Consider the following 18,156-nt stretch of genomic DNA (forward strand, 5'->3'; position numbering starts at 1 on the left):
AAGAAAAAAGGAGAGAGAGAAAAGTACAAAAACGAAGCAATTCCTATGTCATGAACTATGTTCGACTTGATTCCTTTTAAGGATACGTAGGCAGCCTCACGGTTCGGTCCCATCAAAATAAAAACTCAAAAAGTCCCCAAGCAAAGAAATTGGGGCAGAAGTTGTGGTTGTTGTAAGAAATCTGATTCCGAAAGTTGTAATTTTGAACCCATTTGAATTGTTTTGAGCCTTTGATATCCTTTCTTTTTAACCCTATCCAAAATCCCACGTTACAGTCCAAAGAAAGACCTTTCGATCAGTCTTCGAGAGATGCCAAGTCAAGCAAGGAGAGGTAATTCATATCAGGGGCAACACTCTGGTCCAAGCAGAAATCCAAAAATGAGAGAGTCTTATTGGTGAAAACCCTCACGGGCACCGTAGGGAGACGAGAGTTAAGAGAAATCCAAAAATGAGAGAGTCTTATTGGTGAAAGCCCTTGCGGACGCCGTAAGGCGATGGGAAGTTGAGAGAAAGAACAGAATGAGAGAGGCTTGATGGTGAAAACCTTTCGGGCACTACAAGTCGAATAAGGATTGTGAATCAGATTGGATAATCAGAGCATTGAAGCCCAGTTTCACGGTTCATGGGTATAACAAGAGTTGAACATCAGACTTGTTTGACGGATTAGGCCACTTAATCAACATGTGCATGTCATGGTCATTAGAGTTGGTATCCACATCTGATAGGTTTCTACTTTGTAGTTTTCTTGTTAGGAATCATCTCTTTCCTTGGCCCTTTACTCTGTTCCTTTTGTCTTGTTTACTTCCCCTTCCTAAGTCTGTTTGGTCAAAATAAGTGAGAAATGACTTCAAAATTTGCCACCGGCTTTTCAATTGCACAAAACGGGATCTGGCCAGTACATCAAAGTGTCATAAGTCAAGAAAGAACAACAAGCACATTGAGCTGGTAATAATCAACATGCTTTGGGATCCTTATGAAATACAAAGGTTTGGTACACATCAATTCAGGAACAATGCAACAGATGGAGGGTGTTAGGTGAACAGATCAAAGGTATTTTCGGTGAAACACTACGGTTTGGTACATATCAATTCATAAACAATGCAACAAGATGGAGGGGTTTGGTGAATGGATCAAAGGTATTTTCTGTGGTAAGATCGACAAAAGGTGTTTAATCAGTGACAAGCGAGGTCCTCCGAGCAGAAATCAAAGTTATCGTGGCAAGTGAAGGAGCAACAGACCTCAAGGCCAGGGCCAGTGGTTTAAGTCAAGAAAAACAACATGCGCGATGAGTGGGTGGCAATTGTCGTGCTTTGGAATTCATGAGAAACACAAAGATGTAGTACACGTCAACACAAGAGCACGATACAACAGATAGAGGGTGTTAGGTGGGCAGATCAAAAGTATTTTTGGTAAAACACAAAGGTTGGTAAATGTCAGTTCATGAGCAGTGCAACAGATAGAAGGAATTGGGTCTGAACGGAGAAAGGGCATTTTATGTGATAAGGATGACAGAGAAAGTGGCTAGTCCATAAGCAAGCAATGTCCTCGAGGGGAAATCAGTTATCATAGGAAGTGAAGGAGCAATCGCCCTCAAAGTCAAGGCCACAAACCAACCACCACATTTTAAACTAACAAGATTTTTCTTTGATTGAAACATGGGCAGAAAAGTTCGTTTGTTTCGAAGAAATCATCCGTGGAAACAGGTTTGATTTTTGATTTTCAGGACCCTCCTGGAAAATGGGACCTAGTTTAAATGTTCAGAAATAGCATAATCTAGCATAAATGCATCCCAAAGGAATATAAGTTGGCTTATAAGTATGCATGTTCGAGATAGGATTCAATTGGGAGTTTCCAGGACCCTCCTGAATAATGGGACTTAGCTTTAAGATTTCGATCAGATAACAACATTTAGCATAAACTCTACTGTAGGGTAGTATAATTCAGACATAAAAATTGTTGCCCTTGAGATAAAATTTGACCTTTGATTTTCAGGACCCTCCTGGATAATGGGGAGTAGTTTAAAGACCCTCTTAGATAACAAGATTTAGCAGAAGTCACACCTGTAGAAGATATAACTTAGATTTAAAATTGTCATTTAGTTAAGAGTGTCAGGACCCCCTGAATAATGGGACCTAGCTTTCAAATCTTTAGTAATACTTGGTAATATGATTTAGTTTTACAATAATATCTATCCCTAGCCACCAAACTGGGGCAGAAAATTTTCTTTGTTTTTGTCTATTTTGTTGAAGTCAGGAGCCCGCCTGGAGAGCAAGGAATACATTCAAGCGTAGCAGTCAGGAGCCCGCCTGGAGAACAAGGGACTACAATTTAAGTTTTAGCTTTCAAATTCTTTGTTTTGTCTATTTGAAGTCAAGAGCCCGCCTGGAGAGCAGGGAATACATTTCAAGTTGAAGTCAGGAGCCCGCTTGGAGAGCAGGGAATACTTTCAAGCGCAGCAGTCAGGAGCCCGCCTGGAGAACAAGGGAGTATAATTTAAATTTTAGCTTTCAAATTCTTTGTGTTATCTATCTTGAAGTCAGGAGCCCGCCTGGAGAGCAGGGAGCATTTTCAAGTTGAAGTTAGGAGCCCGCCTGGAAAGCAAGGAATACTTTCAAGTTAGCAGCCAGGAGCCCGCCTGAAAAGCAGGGAATACATTTCAAGTTGAAGTCAGGAGCCCGCCTGGAAAGCAGGGAATACTTTCAAGTCAGCAATCAGGAGCCCGCCTGGAGAACAAGGGAGTACAATTCAAGTTTTAGCTTTCAAGTTCTTATTAATATTTGGTAATGTGATCCATTTTACACTTACATCTGTGCCCAGTCACCAAACCGGGGCAGAAAATTTTCTTTGTTTTGTCTATTTTGTTGAAGTCAGGAGCCCGCCTAGAGAGCAGGGAATACATTTCAAGTTAGCAATCAGGAGCCCGCCTGGAGAGCAGGGAATACATTCAAGTTTAGCAGTCAGGAGCCCGCCTGAAGAGCAGGGAATACATTTCAAGTCAGCGGTCAGGAGTCCGCCTGGAGAGCAGGGAATACATTTCAAATTAGCAGTCAGGGAGCCCCGCCTGGAGAATAGGGTCAGTTTTTACTTTAGTAAAGCTTAGTTTATAGTTTTCCTAGTCTATTCTTTAGTTTAATTTCATCACTGCATCAACAGTACAAGTGGTTTACAATTTTGCTAACAACCCACAAATCTTCCTAGTGCAAACTAGGGCAGAAAATTTCTTTGTTTTGTCTATTTTGTTGTAATCAGGCGCCCACCTGGAGAACAAGGAGAAACAACTCAAGTTTCTAGGGAAATCAGTGTCGAAGGAAGACAACTCGAGTTTCAAGGGAAAGCAGTTTTGAAGGAAGAAAGTTCAAGTTTCAAGGAAAAATGGTTCAAGGTGCAAAGGAAAACAGTGTCAAGTAACAAGAGAAGACAGTTCGAGTTCAACAGTCAGGCGTCCTCCTAAAGAAAAGGAAAAACATCTCAGATTGCAATTCAAGTCAGCAACTAAAGAATCTCGCGGCAAGAATGCGAGTCAACAGTCCGAGGTGATCAACAGAAGTTAGTCACAATAAAGAAAAGAGAGAAAGGCAAGAAGTGAATCCAAATGCAGAAGTTGATAAAAGATGTGAACTGCTTAAGACGTGGTGGAAGTCACAAGCACTACATGTCCGGTCCTAACCCAAAAGCTGTAGAAGAACGAGCTAGCACCTGCAGCTAACAAGCGCCAAGGTTCAAAGCTAAAGTCTGCATGAAGAACCATTCAAGACTCAAGATCAAGCTTCAGAAGACTTATAGATAGGAATCTTGTAACTCGTAGTTGATAGACTTAGCTAGTCTTTTTCATGTTTTGATTTTGATGTAATAGCAGGACTGCGGACCGGAACCTCGACGGAACGGCACCTCGATTGGCTCTCCACCTCGGTATACTCCATCACCTCACTCATCTCTGAACTACACGTGGCCTGATTCCTTTATAGCCAAGGATACGTAGGCAGCCCAGATACCAGGGCTCGGTCACATTCCCATTTTCTCTTAGTTTTAGTCTCTCCAAATAAGGGTCGGGTCAAAAACCTGTCTAGTCAGTCTTTGTCTGAAAACTCTGACATTTCCAGCCAAAGAGGGGCAGCTGTAGACATGTGATTTTTGACCCTCCCCAAGATTTTTCATATTTTAGCGCGTACATATTTAATTTAGGCATAATATAGATATTTTAAGTAATTTTGACTCTTTTACTTTAATTTTATTACAAGAAACAAAAAATCACAAAAATAGGTTCATTAATATTTGTAGTCATTTTTAATCTAAAAAAAATCTTATATATATATATATATACACAACAATAGTATCGTATTTTTATTTTAATATGATATTTGAAAATACCAAAAATAGATTTGTTTTAATGGTTAGTTTTATTTTAATAATTATTTGAATAGTAGGATTAATTAATAAATGAGGCCGTATTTTTAATCTCGTTTGTAGGGAAAGAATAGAACTTGGGCTCGAGCAACTCATTTTAAGGCCTAATTTTGGACCTAGCCCACGATTGTCAAGCCCATAATTCCTAGGCCCATACCCATTAACCTAAAAACCCTACAAAAACTAACCTAGACCTATGTATATATAAACAAGCTAACACCTAACGAGGGGGAGGGGGTCTGAAACGAAGGCTGCGCATGAAAAACGAAAAGCTGAAAAACAAAAAGAAAACAAAAAAAGTTGAACGAAAAGATGACGAAAAAAGGGAGATAACGAAGGAGGGCTGAAAACAAAAAAAAAAAAAGGAAAAGCTGAAAGTGGCAGCTGAAAAAGCTGCGCAAAAAATAGAGAAACCTGACCCCCCCTGCGTCGTCGTCTTCACGACCCCCCACCCCCCTTTGCGTGGCCTTCTCCAAATGACCCCTTTCCCCACTGGTCTTCTTCTTCATTCTGATAGCTGCTCCCAGCAGCCTAACGCCCCAGCACACCTCGCCAGCCCGTCGCCGACTCTCGCGACTCCGTCCAGTGACTCCTCGTCGGAAACCAACCCCACCAAAAAAATCAGAACTTATGCCAAGTGCTTTTCTGGAAAACACAGCAACACAGCTAAGAAAACCAACCTAGACAGCCAGTTTCTACCCTGTTCTCACCCAGTCAAAGTTCTGTCCATTTTGAGTTCTCCGGTGAGCTTCATGGTTGTCCGTGGTCGTTGTTCATGGGTTCCATTTCAGCTCCGTCCATAGTTTGTCGTGTCTGAATCTAACACTGCCTCATAAGTAAGGTGCTGATCCATTTTGAGGTTTGGTTCCTCGTTTTTCATACTCTGTTTGACTTAAGTGTATTTCCGTCAATTTATTACTCTCTAATCTATGAATGGTTTGGATTAAGTTTTTTTACTGTTTTGATCGGAGGATGAATGATTTGTGAACCTTTTATCGCTTATATGCTTATGCACCTCTTTAGTGATAGACAAACGCATATATGATGATTTGTAGTACTGGTTTAGGATATTCTGAAATCTAATTTTTTTTGGTAGTTTCGTTATATGCATTCCTTGTAAGTGTCTTGAAGTTGTTAATGGTGGAACAGAAAAGGAATAAATTAGACTTGTAAAAAATTGTTTATTTGAGCCTAAGGATACTATTTGGTCATGAAAATGTTTGGGCTTACGGATTGAGTGGGGTATAAACGCATAATTGCTTTAGGCGCGTTATTTTAATAAATTAATTTCCTAAATTCGGGTGCGCATTTATGTGACCCAAATCTCAACGATGTTGAAATATGTCGAAGACCGCGGGTGCATTTATGTGACGTGGTTTGAGGCGTGTTTTAATGACGTTGCAATTTTCTCTAAAAATGAATAAAGCGGTTAAAAGTCAAAATTTGTGTAGGTTCATAATTGTTTAAAATCAGATAATTAAGCTAAATATAACAATTGAGCGACCGTGCTAGAACCACGGAACTCGGGAATGCCTAACACCTTATCCCGGGTTAACAGGAATCCTTACCCGGATTTCTGGTTCGCGGACTGTTAAACAGAGTCAATATTTTCCTCGATTCGGGATTTTGAACCGGTGACTTGGGACACCACAAATTATCCCAAGTGGCAACTCTGAATCTTCAAATAAATAAATCTCGTTTCGATTGTCACTTCAAGTGGAAAAACTCCTTTATACACCCTTTCCCGGGGGTGTAGGTAAAAAAGGAGGTGTGACAGACTTTATGATAACTTGTGGGCCTTATCCGCACAAGTGCTGTTGCGTGCAAAATAGCATGACCCCATACTGAAATGGGAAGTTTTGTTCTCATAATCATTGGTCTAGCAATTAATTAGAGGCATTTGATCAATGATTCTGCTAGACCATTTTGTGTATGAACATGAGCAACCAGATGCTCAATTGTTATCCCAGTTGAAATACAATAATCATTAAAGGTTTGGGATGTAAACTCACCAGCATTATCAAGACGAATTGTCTTAATTGCATAATCTGGAAATTGTGCTATTAGCTTTATTATTTGAGCCAACAATCTCGCAAATGTCATATTGCGAGTTGATAGTAAGCACACATGTGACCATCTTATAGATGCATCTACCAAAACCATATAATATTTGAGTGGTCCACATGGAGGGTGAATGGGCCCACATATATCACCCTGTATACGTTCCAGAAATGCAGGGGATTCCATCCTAACTTTAATAGTTGATGGTCTAATAATTAATTTTCCTTGAGAACATGCAGCACAAGAGAATTCCTTAAATTGAAGAATCTTCTGATTCTTCATTGCATGTCCATGTGAATTCTCAATTATTTTACGCATCATATTAGAACCAGGATGGCCCAACCGGTCATGCCAAATAATAAAATTATCTTGATTAGTAAACTTCTCGTTTACTATGGCATGTGTTTCAATCCTGCTAATACTTGTATAGTATAAGGCGGAGGAAAGAGCAGGTAACATTTCAAGCACATATTTCTTACCGGACATTATTGTAGTAATATAAAGATATTCAATCTTTTCATCATTTGTAGTCTCAATATGATAGCCATTTTGGCGAATATCTTTGAAACTTAATAAGTTTCTTTGAGATTTACTACAATATAGTGCTTCATCAATAGCCAAATTTGTTCCTCCTGGTAGTAATAAATTGGCTCTTCCAGAACCTTCAATTAATCTTGTACTACCGGATATTGTATTAACATTCGCTTCTTTCATTACCAAATAAGAGAAATATCTCTTATCTTTTAAAATAGTGTGTGTTGTAGCACTATCCAGAAGACATATATCATCTTTATTAATCTTGAGTCCAACTGAAGACTGGGAAATTTTCATATTCTTCATAAAAAAAACAAATAATACATCAGCGGAAAAAAAACATTAAGAAATACATTAGGAATGTAGAAACTAGCAACACATGATGCATTAGGAAAATACACTCAAGAAAAATAAACTAGTTGCAAACATAAAAATAACAACTTTTATAGCTTCATTCCCTAGTAAGATGATTAGTTCTTTAGTCAATATCCTCAAAGAAGTCTCCAACTTCTAAATGAGTAATATTTGTTAGGCCTTCAAAATCATCATCTTTATATGCAAGATGTGCCTTAGAATCATATTTATTTGAGGGACCTGCTTCATCATCATTATTTTGAAAGGTCAAGTGTGCCTCCACATTATTTTCTTTTTTCTTGAGGGAGGCTTGATAAAGTTTGACAAAATGTTCTGGCGTACGACAAATGCGTGCCCAATGACCTCTCATACCACATCGGTGACACATACTAGCTTTACCTTTTGAATGATTAATTTGAGAACCCTTATTGTTCTCCAATTTATTTCCACCATAATGACGATAATTGTTTCGCCCCTGCCACGTCCACGTTTACGACCATGTCCACGACCACGGTAATTATTTTGTTTTCTTTCAAACTTATCATATGTTGCTACAACATTCACTTCCGGAAATGGAGCTGACCCAGTGGGACGAATTTCATGATTTTTTATTAATAGAGTATTATTCTGCTCAGCCACAAGTAGGCATGTGATTAACTTAAAATATTTCTTAAATCCTTTTTCACGGTATTGTTGTTGTAGCACCACATTTGAAGCGTGAAAAGTAGAAAATATTTTTTCCAATAAGTCCTCATCTGTGATAGTATCTCCACATAATTTTAATAGAGAACTTACTTTAAAGATAGCAGAATTATACTCACTTACGGTTTTAAAGTCTTGCAACCTTAAATGTATCCACTCATACCGAGCTTTCGGTAATACCGTAAGTTTTAGGTGGTCATATCGATCCTTCAAATTAATCCATAATTCAAGTGGATCTTTTACGGTTAAATATTCAGTTTTTAACCCTTCATGTAGATGATGACGAAGGAAAATCATGGCCTTCGCTTTATCCTGATTTGATGCTTCATTTCCTTGTATAATAGTATTTCCAAGACCTTTAGCGTCAAGGTGAATTTCAGCATCAAGAACCCATGATAAATAGTTCCTTCCGGTGATGTCAAGTGCCACAAATTCAAGTTTTGATAAATTTGACATAGTGAAAACTATCATAAAAGATGAATAAGTTAGAGAAATAATTATAATAATAAACAATTAATGAAAACAAAACGATTAAGGTAAAAGAAATGAAAATAGAGCTATATCATGTTAACAATCTACTATTTCATTTTATTCTTGCCATAAAGTAGAAATTACATACTTGTTTCATTTCACTTTATATTATTGATATATATGTGTTAATAGAATTGAACGTGACTAACATTATTTATATGTTCCAATAAATATAAAGTAATTAAAAAATTATTGCTTGTCAATTCATTTCTCACAGTTCTTCAAAATGCCTTAAAGATATGTTTTGATCCAGGGAGTCCATGACATTAGTGCATAGCTAGTTTGATGACTTTGAGGTCCTCTAAGAGTTGAGCACGGAAGGAAATAGTTATTTAATCACTGCAATGTACTTAAACTATTTAAGATGCCCAAGCGCACAAGTAATCTGCAAACAATGAGCATATGATATGTACTGCCATAAATAAGATGATTATAATGATACATACCTTAATAAAATATGGCTCAACTTAGCGGGAGTTAAGAATAAAATTAGAGCTTCGTGTTGATAACGTGTTATAAAATAAAAGTAATGCAGTAAAATGTAAATAAGAAGAGATAGAAAGAAGGGAGAATTGTTTTCTTCTTTCACTTTGGTGTATTTTTCCATTGCAATTACATGGCCTTTTATAGGCATAAAAAGTAAAAATGATGGACATAAAGTAGGAAATTTAATCTTTAAGTTATTCACAATATGAGCATCAAATGTAGTATCCAAAGTAGTATCCAATGTACAAACTATTCATAACATATATCGAGTTTTTGCGTATTTTTGAGTGCCCGTTTGGACAAAGAATTGTGAAATTCCAAAAAAAAAATTGTTTTAAGTTGAAAATGATATTTAAAAATTAGAGTTATATTTGGACATGAATATAATTTAGAGTTTTTTTTTAATGTTTATAAGTGCTTTGAAGTAAAAAAATTTAAAAAGTAGTATTTTGGAATTTTTCAAAATTTCGAAAAATTCTGAAATTTAACTTTAAGTTAAAAATTAAAATTTTCATGGCAAAAAAAGAGTAAATTTTTAGGTAAAAAAAAAAAGGAATCTTTTTGTGGCCAAATGGGCCCTTAATAACTTCAATGTCTTGTAAATTGCATTTGCCACAAAGGCTTTTTTTCAATTACTTAAAAACAATTTTTTTTTCTTCTTAAAAATTGTCCAAACATTGATATTTTTTTTTTGGGGGGGGGGGGGGGGTGTTTCAATAGTTGGATGGTTTGATTGAAGAGAGGAAAAGAAAACCCAAAAATTAAATCTTCAGTCTCATTGATCCTCAACTGTTTAAAGTTTTGGATAATGCTTTACTATTTTGCATTTGGAACCTCAAAACTTTGTCTTATATAAACTTTCATGCTTATTTAATTCCGATTTAGCTGTCCATTAATTGTTAGAAAGACCTCAAATTTTCAATTTATATCATACTTTTAGTCCAAACCTCTTGCTGAATTGATAAAAGAGTATCATCTTACTCCCTCTCTGAGTCCATTACTCAAATGGTTACTCAACTATCCTGAATTATCTCCTAAAGTCATTTTACTTTCGTTTGTAACAACAAGGTCACTGAAATGTGCATATTGCACTCATAAGGTCATTCAACTAGATTTTTTAAAATTTTGGATTGCCAAATACCTATTTTACCCTCTAAATTATAAACATTTATCTTCTTTTTATTTTTTTAAAACTTTTTAATATTATGATTTTTCCTTTTTAATTTATATTATGGAGTTACCTATAGAATAAATAAATATTATTTATAAATTAAAAATATAAATATTTAAGCATATATAATGTTGGAATAACAAAATAATGAGCAGTGCAAAAAAATTAATTAGAACAATTTGTTAGTAATAATAATTTTAGTATTAACAACAAAAATTTAAAACTATCTGTATAGGGTAAAATATGTTATGTTAAGTCGTGCATGGAATATATATAATATAATTGAGCATAATTTTCAAGAATATATAATGTATATTATAAAAATACTTTTATTTAAATAATTATTTTTATATTGCGTGCATGAAATATATATTTTACAACCTTTATTTTCTTTCATTCTGAATTATGTAAATATTTTTTTGAATTTTTGTTGTTATACTCTAATTTTCATTACAAATAAATTTTTCTAATTAATTCTTTTACTATGCTCGTTATTTTGTTATTCCAGCATTATAGATGCTTAAATACTTTTTATTTTTTTAATTTATAAATAATATTTATTTATTCTATAGGTAAGTTCATAATATAAATTAAAAGGGGAAAATCATAATATTGAAAGTTTTTAAAAATATTAAAGAAGATAAATATTTATAATTTAGAGAGTAAAATAGATATTTGGCAATCAAAAATTTGAAAAAATCTAGTTGAGTGACCTTCTGAGTGCAATAGACATAGTTCAATGACTTTGTTGTTACAAACGGGAAAAAAAATGACTTTAGGAAATAATTTGAGATAGTTGAGTGATCATTTAAGTAATTAACTCCTCCCTCCTTCCTTACAAAAGAATGAACCTTTTTACTGTATGAAGAACCAAACAAGATTTTTATTAACCATATCTTTTGCAAACAAGTTTTAAATATTTTAAATTGTTAATTATTATATCTTATAGTACTTTTTATGTAATTACTAAATATAGAATTTATTTCAGAATACTAAAGGATCTATATCCCAATTTATACAAAAAAATCAGTCAATGTGACTTTTATACTCCGAAAAGCTTCAAGCAAATTAAAACAAAGGGAGTATTAAACTTTCACAAGTCAACTCGGGTACATTTTTCAATTCAAAGTATATTTACTCCCACGATATGTAAAATACTCCCTCCTTCCGACTTTATGTGATACGATTTGGAGTACGAGTGTTAAATATTTAGTTTTTGGTGTGAATTTGAACATAGAATTTTCAAAATTTTTGAATAAAACAATTAATATGATCGGCTATATGTAAAATATCCCTATTTAAAAACTATATAAAAAATATTTTAAATTACCATAATAAGAATATAAAATATTTAAAAGACATACGAAAAAATTGTAATAAAAGAATTCCTTTAACTCTCCGAAATCAGCTGTATCACATAAATGGAATCGGTATAATATCTGTCACAAAAGTAGTTACTATATCAACTAAGTTAAAATCTCGGAAAAGATTTACATAACGGAATCTGCGCAAAAGTAAAATAGATAAAATATGCCCTGGAATCAATGAATTTAACGATATGTCATTTTTTACCTCTTATTTTGTAAACTAAAATGAAACCAAACGAAAAGAAGAGAAACGCTTTATCCACACTTTTCTTAGACGCATAGACTTGGACCGGACAAAATAGCACGGACTAGCCAGTTTTCGAACTGGTTATTTAAAAATAGTCAGCATTTGCTTAGTCATTAAAAAAATAGCCACAACAGAGGCCGATCCAGCATAATATACTGGAGTTCCAGTGTATTATGCTGGAATTCCAGTATATTATGCTGGAATATTTTTCGGATTTTGAACAATATTTTCGTTCAGATTTATCTTTACATAAAAATTGGCTAAATTTTGATAATTTTTGAAACTGTGGCTATTTTTGAATGAGCACTTGTAAATCTGGCTATTTTTGAATTTCTCCCCTTGAACTGAGATCTAGGTCCATTACAGGATTAGGGTTGGGCCAAATATGAGCTATGGGTAAATAGTTTGAGTCTGAGCATTAAAGGGTAAATAGTTTGGATCTGGGCATTAAAGGGTAAATAACTTGGAATTAATAGGTATAAAGTGAGATTTTTTCTTTGGGATTTTGACACAGTTACCCACAAAAATAAAACTATTTATCCTTGTCTACCTATTTGTTTTTCTACCCATAAACTAATTACATTTCCTACCCATAGTAGATTTTGTGGGGAATTTTCTCTTTATTCTCCAATTCTTTTTTACTTCTATGCTTCTTTTCTTGTTTCTTTCTCCTTTTCTTTTTTCTCGTTTTCTTCTTATTTTTTTCTTTTTTCCTATTCTAATTTCATTTAACTTCTTTTTTTTATATTCTTTTTCTCTTCATAATCTAATTTCATTTACTATTTTCACTATTCTTTATTATTCTTTTTTTTAAATATTATTATTAAAGAAAAATAAAATTGTGTACCAATTAAGTGTAGCTAATACAACCAAAAAAGTATTAACTAACATTTGATACCAGTATAGTATATAGTTATGCCAACAGGGTATACAATTGTACGCAAAGAGTTAAAAAAAAGTTTAATTCAATTATTAAACTGAAATAATATAAGTTGTCAATAAAAATTTCAAAAAAATCTAAAAGGATCTAATTGTAAGAGTATACCGTTACATTATATAACATACTATAATATATTTTTTTTATTTTTTTTGCATTTTTAATTTGCCTCTCATGCTGGGTAAAAGCTTAAAGTAAATTAAAAGGGAAAAGGCAAGTGAATTTACGGGTAATAAGTATAATATTATAGTATATTGTATACTATTGTTATAGTATATTGCATATTATTACAGTATACTATAACAATATATTGTATACTATAATAGTATACTGTTGCAGTATATACTCCTATAGTATATTGTATACTGCAGCGGTATACTGTTCGGTAACTGTGTTCTTCTTGGATTATTACAATATACCATTGCAGCATATTGTAAACTATAATAGTATACTGTTGCAGTATAGCTATATACTCCTACAACATATTGTATACTGTAGTTGTGTTCTTATTCGATTTTCAACTAAAAATTTTGATCTCAATCACCTCAAATCAGCTTCAAATGCTATCAAATTTCAGTATGAACGTCCAGAAGGTATTATAAGAAATATTTAATAGCACCCACTTTGAATCAAACAAGAATCTTCAAAAATAAAATTGAGCTTCAAACCCAACAATAGTGGATATTCAAATACACATATTGGTGGATTTTAAGTTTCCGTGAGGAATATCATCATTCTGGAGGCCTTCATGCATGAAAGCTAAGGCCTTAGCTATAGTGGCTGCAATTCCTAATGTGCTTATTGCCCAGTCAAAAATTTAGTTGCCCTGAGATGCTAAAATGGACAGTTATATGCAGTAACTTTACCTTTCCATATTCATTTTCTATGTATGATGTACAAACTTGTTACTAGATTATTTTTTATATAGGAAAAAATCGATGGGTATAAAGTGAGGAAGGTAAAATGAGGAAGAAGAAGAAGAAGAAGAAGAAGAAGAAGAAAGGCAGGTAATTAGTTGGGGAGCATGAGTAGGAGTAGTAAATAATTTGGGTCTGGGCGTGAAAGGGTAAATAGTTTGGAATTAATGGGTATAAAGTGAGATTTTCTCTTTTTCTTCTTTTTTTTCTTTCTTCATTCTACAAGATAAGTTAATACTTACGAGATAAGGGTCAAACAAGAGAAATAGAGAACTTAACTCACAATTATTACACGAGAGATCTACTTGGATCGGTCCCATTAAATTACTGAAAATTTTCGTTCCTATACCATATAGGAAACTATATTACCAAATATGTTCATAGTTTGCATATTACCCGCCATGCTAATAGTATTTCTACAAAATATAGACAATTCATTAAATAAAGAATCATTGTAGCTGTAGGCTTCCTTATTTAGGCGCGCTAAAATTGGGGAATTAAATATTCTTCCAGATATTCTACAACGCAAATCATGCACCTTAATAATTATCGCCTGTTTCGTTTCAAATTTAGCGACTCTGTTTTTGCGATACACTGTGTTTTAACCTTTTTTCTGATTTCACAAATCAAAAACGACTAAATCTTCTACAATTCTTCTGCAACAAACACAATTATGTCCAAAATCCCAATTATGCTACAACTGAATGAGAATTGGGATAGCTATGGGAGATTTAGAGAATTTCAGGTCGATGACATTGTAGTCGATGAGGATGCGAGTTATAGTCTATTGATTTCTACAATAGCACATCAATTAATGATTGATCCATCCGAAAAAATTATAGAAATCAAATACATTGTCAACGAGCATTATCCTCCAATAGAAATTAGGAACGATGTGGGTGTTCGTGTATACATGGAAACGAAAAAGGAAAACAAAATTTAGGATCATATCCACTATGTATAACTGTTCGCGATTTCAATATGAAATTGAGTATCACCAATGAGAACACAGCTGCAGGTTTGTGCTATTAATTTTTCTATCAAATTCTGGTTGTATGGCAATGTCCTACACTTTATTTACATTTTATCTACAAATAAACTACATGTCAAAGTAAATATATATATATATATCAGTATGGATTTTTATAATATCTACAAAATTTCTACATTTATTCTACAATTAAACTACAAATCATTTGAAAAATTAATATGAGATACAAAATTTCAATATTCTACAAATTATCTACAAACTGTCCATAACAGTATTTATCTTTATTTTCATGCAGGTTCGTCTGGAACACTAAAGTTACTTGATACGCCAACATCTCCCGTTATAGAGGAATATAAAAGTATAATAATAACAGATAGTACACCAAGTTTTATTGAAGTAGGACAAGTATACCAAGACAAGCAAACAATTGCAATTGCAATGAAGCACTATTCTGTCATGCACAAGTTCCAATTAAGGGTTAAAAGATCTACTGTTAGAAGGTATAAACATATGAATAGTCAAAGATCATTATTTTTTAATTTTGTAGTTTATTTGTAATTTTTTACTTCTTCAGTTTTTTCTTGTGATAATGTTTATCAGTATTGTAGATGAATTGTAGTTATGTTGTATATAAATTGTATAATGTGATCGTTTAAGCTAAAATAATCTTTTTTCTTTTAAAATCTACATTTTAAACCAGTGTTTAAATTGTATTTATTTTGTAGCTACTGGCTGATATGTGTTGATGAAAACTATACATGGCACTTTAAGGCAACTAGCTTAAATGATTCTGCAATGTTCAATGTCAGAAATTTCAACAGCTAGCACACATGCTCTTTAATGGACAATACATTCATACAACGCAAACCTACTGCCATGGTAGTTGGTAGCATGGTTATTCCAAAATATTCTGATCCTAAGATAATTTACACACCAAAAGACATACAAACTGACATGTTGTCTGAACATGGGCGTGAATCTAACCTACATGCAAGCTTGGAGAGCAAAGGAAAAGGCTTTACAGTTTTTGAGAGGTCATCTTGTTGACTCCTACAGCAAATTGCCTAGTTATTTGTATATTCTAGAGAAGACTTATCCGAGGTCTGTAGTTAAATTGAAGAAGACGGACGATGACTGCTTCTTGTATGTATTTGTTGCGATTTGTACGTCAATCAGTGGTTGGGAATATTGTAGGCTAGTTGTAGTAGTTGATGGGACCTTCTTAAAGTCATCATATAGGGGAATAATGCTAACAACTAGTACAATGAATGCAACAGGTATTGAAGTTTTATTGTAGAAATATTGTAGCTTGTATATTTTTTGCAGTACTTATAGTTGTAGATATATTGTAAAAAAGTTGTAGTTTGTATGTATATGTCTTCTTCTGCATTTTTTCCTGCAACCAATTAATTTCTTTTTGCCACATAATGTAGGTACCATATTACCATTGGCATATGCTGTTGCTGATTCAGAAAATGACGCATTATGGAAGTGGTTTTTTGAGCAATTCAAACATGCATATGGTGAAAGACCAAATATGTGTGTTTGTTTCGGATCGGAATGGGAGTATCTTGAAGGCAATATCTATTGTTTATCCCGGCATGCCACATTATTCTTGCATGTGGCATATTTGGACAAATATACAAGCAAAGTTCAAGAAGGGACATCTAAAGTTAAGTGAATTGTACTTTGCCACGGCACATTCATACACGCTTGATGAATTTGATGAAAGGATGTCAAAGATTGAAGAGATTGACCCGCGTGTTAAAGCATACTTATACGATATTGGCTATCATAGATGGTCTCGAGTACATGCTACGGTGAACAGAGCTTGGACTATGACATCAAACATTGCAGATTCGTTGAATAATGTAACAAAATATGCAAGAGAGTTGCTGACAGTAGAACTATTAGAGTATATGAGGACCCTTCTTGAACGTTGGACGAAGGAAAAGTTAATCAAAACAAATGGTACATTCACATACCTATTCACATACCTTGGGTTTAAATTCAACAAAGAGTTGGATGGCAACAAAACATTGTCGCACAAGCTTAGAGTAAGATCTGATCATTTATTGAATCAAATTAATTTATACAGGACAATGTAAATAATTTGTAGATATTTTGTAGATATTGTTAGTTTAACCGTATATGAATTGTTTTTTGGTTTGTAATGTAATCGTAGGTGAGGGCTTCAACAGACTACATTCATACAGTACTAGATGGTGCGAGACGCTATATTGTTTGTCTTGAAAATAAGGGATATAGTTGTGGACAATTCCAGCTTGATGAACTTCCTTGTTCACATGCTTTGGCTGCTTTAAGATACATGGATGAGTTTTTTGAACAATATTGTTCTCCTTATTAAACAAGGGAGAACCTCTTGCGTATTTATGAAATACCAGTAAATCCCCTGCCTGAAGAAAGCAAATGGAATGTGCCACAACATATATTTGAAGAAGTAGTAAATCCACCTACAGGAGGGAAAAGGCAGTCATGAAGACCTCAAAAAGAAAGATACAAAACATATGATGAAATAAATTCAAAGAAGTACAAGGTTTCATGTGGCAACTGCGGAGGAGAAGGGAATAACAAAAGATCTTGAAAGAATACACCCCAAAAGAAATAAAATTTATGTAGTTAACAGAATATTTCATAAAAATTGTTGGTGAGTTCAGGATAACAGAATTTGATGTGTAATTGTTGAAGTTTTTAAGATCATAATGTAGTTAGTTAGGATTTTTCTGTATTGAGATAACACTTTCATAGAGTGATTTGTTTATGAATGGTTTCTATATATATAATCTACCACTTTTTTACTATCTCTAGCATCCTTTACATAGTTGTTAATATTTTTTTGTAATTTATCTATAATACAACTACAAAAAAATTACATTAACTGGAATTTACAGAGTAACTACATTATAAATCAGTAAGAAAGGAGTTATATACTAAAATATTGTTGATCAAGTATTGTTTACATTCAACAAATGAATATAAAAGAAATAAAACACATTATTAAATATTTTCTACAAATTATCTACAAATACAACTACAAAAAAACTACAATAGCTGGAGCTGACATAATAGCTAGATTATAATTCAGCTAGAAAGAAGTTATATGCTAAAATAATGTAGATCGGGTACTTTTACATTCAACAAATTGAATGTAAAAGCAACAAAATATTTAGTTACTGATTTTTACACTTTATCTACAGAAAAATAACAAAATAACTATATATTTTTGCGTTGACAGAATAACTGTATAAAAATTCAGTTGGAAAGGATTTATATGCTAAAATAATGAAGATCAAGTACTGAAAAAATTCAACAAGTGAATATAAAACCAACATAATGTTTCTATTTGGAAAAAAACAAAGGCTACTATAATTGTAGCGCAAGTCTGCTACAATTAAAACACAATATTGTTCAAAAACTTGTCTACCATCTTTCT

At 33.5% G+C, this 18,156-nt stretch overlaps 1 protein-coding gene across 1 annotated transcript; it reads left to right on the top strand.

Moving 5' to 3' along the window:
• The first annotated feature begins 15,669 nt into the window (after positions 1-15,669).
• On the top strand, positions 15,670-17,070 carry LOC138889813 (uncharacterized). Its single transcript, XM_070173149.1, has 4 exons — positions 15,670-15,979; positions 16,136-16,245; positions 16,355-16,759; positions 16,888-17,070. Exons 1-4 carry the CDS (start codon positions 15,670-15,672, stop codon positions 17,068-17,070), a joined length of 1,008 nt encoding a protein of 335 aa, XP_070029250.1.
• Positions 17,071-18,156: the final 1,086 nt, after the last annotated feature.

Source organism: Nicotiana sylvestris, chromosome 4, assembly GCF_000393655.2.
Source record: "Nicotiana sylvestris chromosome 4, ASM39365v2, whole genome shotgun sequence".
NCBI classification, from domain to species: domain Eukaryota; kingdom Viridiplantae; phylum Streptophyta; class Magnoliopsida; order Solanales; family Solanaceae; genus Nicotiana; species Nicotiana sylvestris.

What these genes read in the sequence shown, in the direction of transcription:
- LOC138889813 (XM_070173149.1), top strand. Translation starts at nt 15,670, where the DNA reads ATGGGCGTGAATCTAACCTACATGCAAGCTTGGAGAGCAAAGGAAAAG. An exon ending in TAGTACAATGAATGCAACAG is followed by an intron (nt 15,980 to 16,135) that starts GTATTGAAGTTT and finishes CACATAATGTAG; the next exon opens with GTACCATATTACCATTGGCA. An exon ending in CATTGTCGCACAAGCTTAGA is followed by an intron (nt 16,760 to 16,887) that starts GTAAGATCTGAT and finishes ATGTAATCGTAG; the next exon opens with GTGAGGGCTTCAACAGACTA.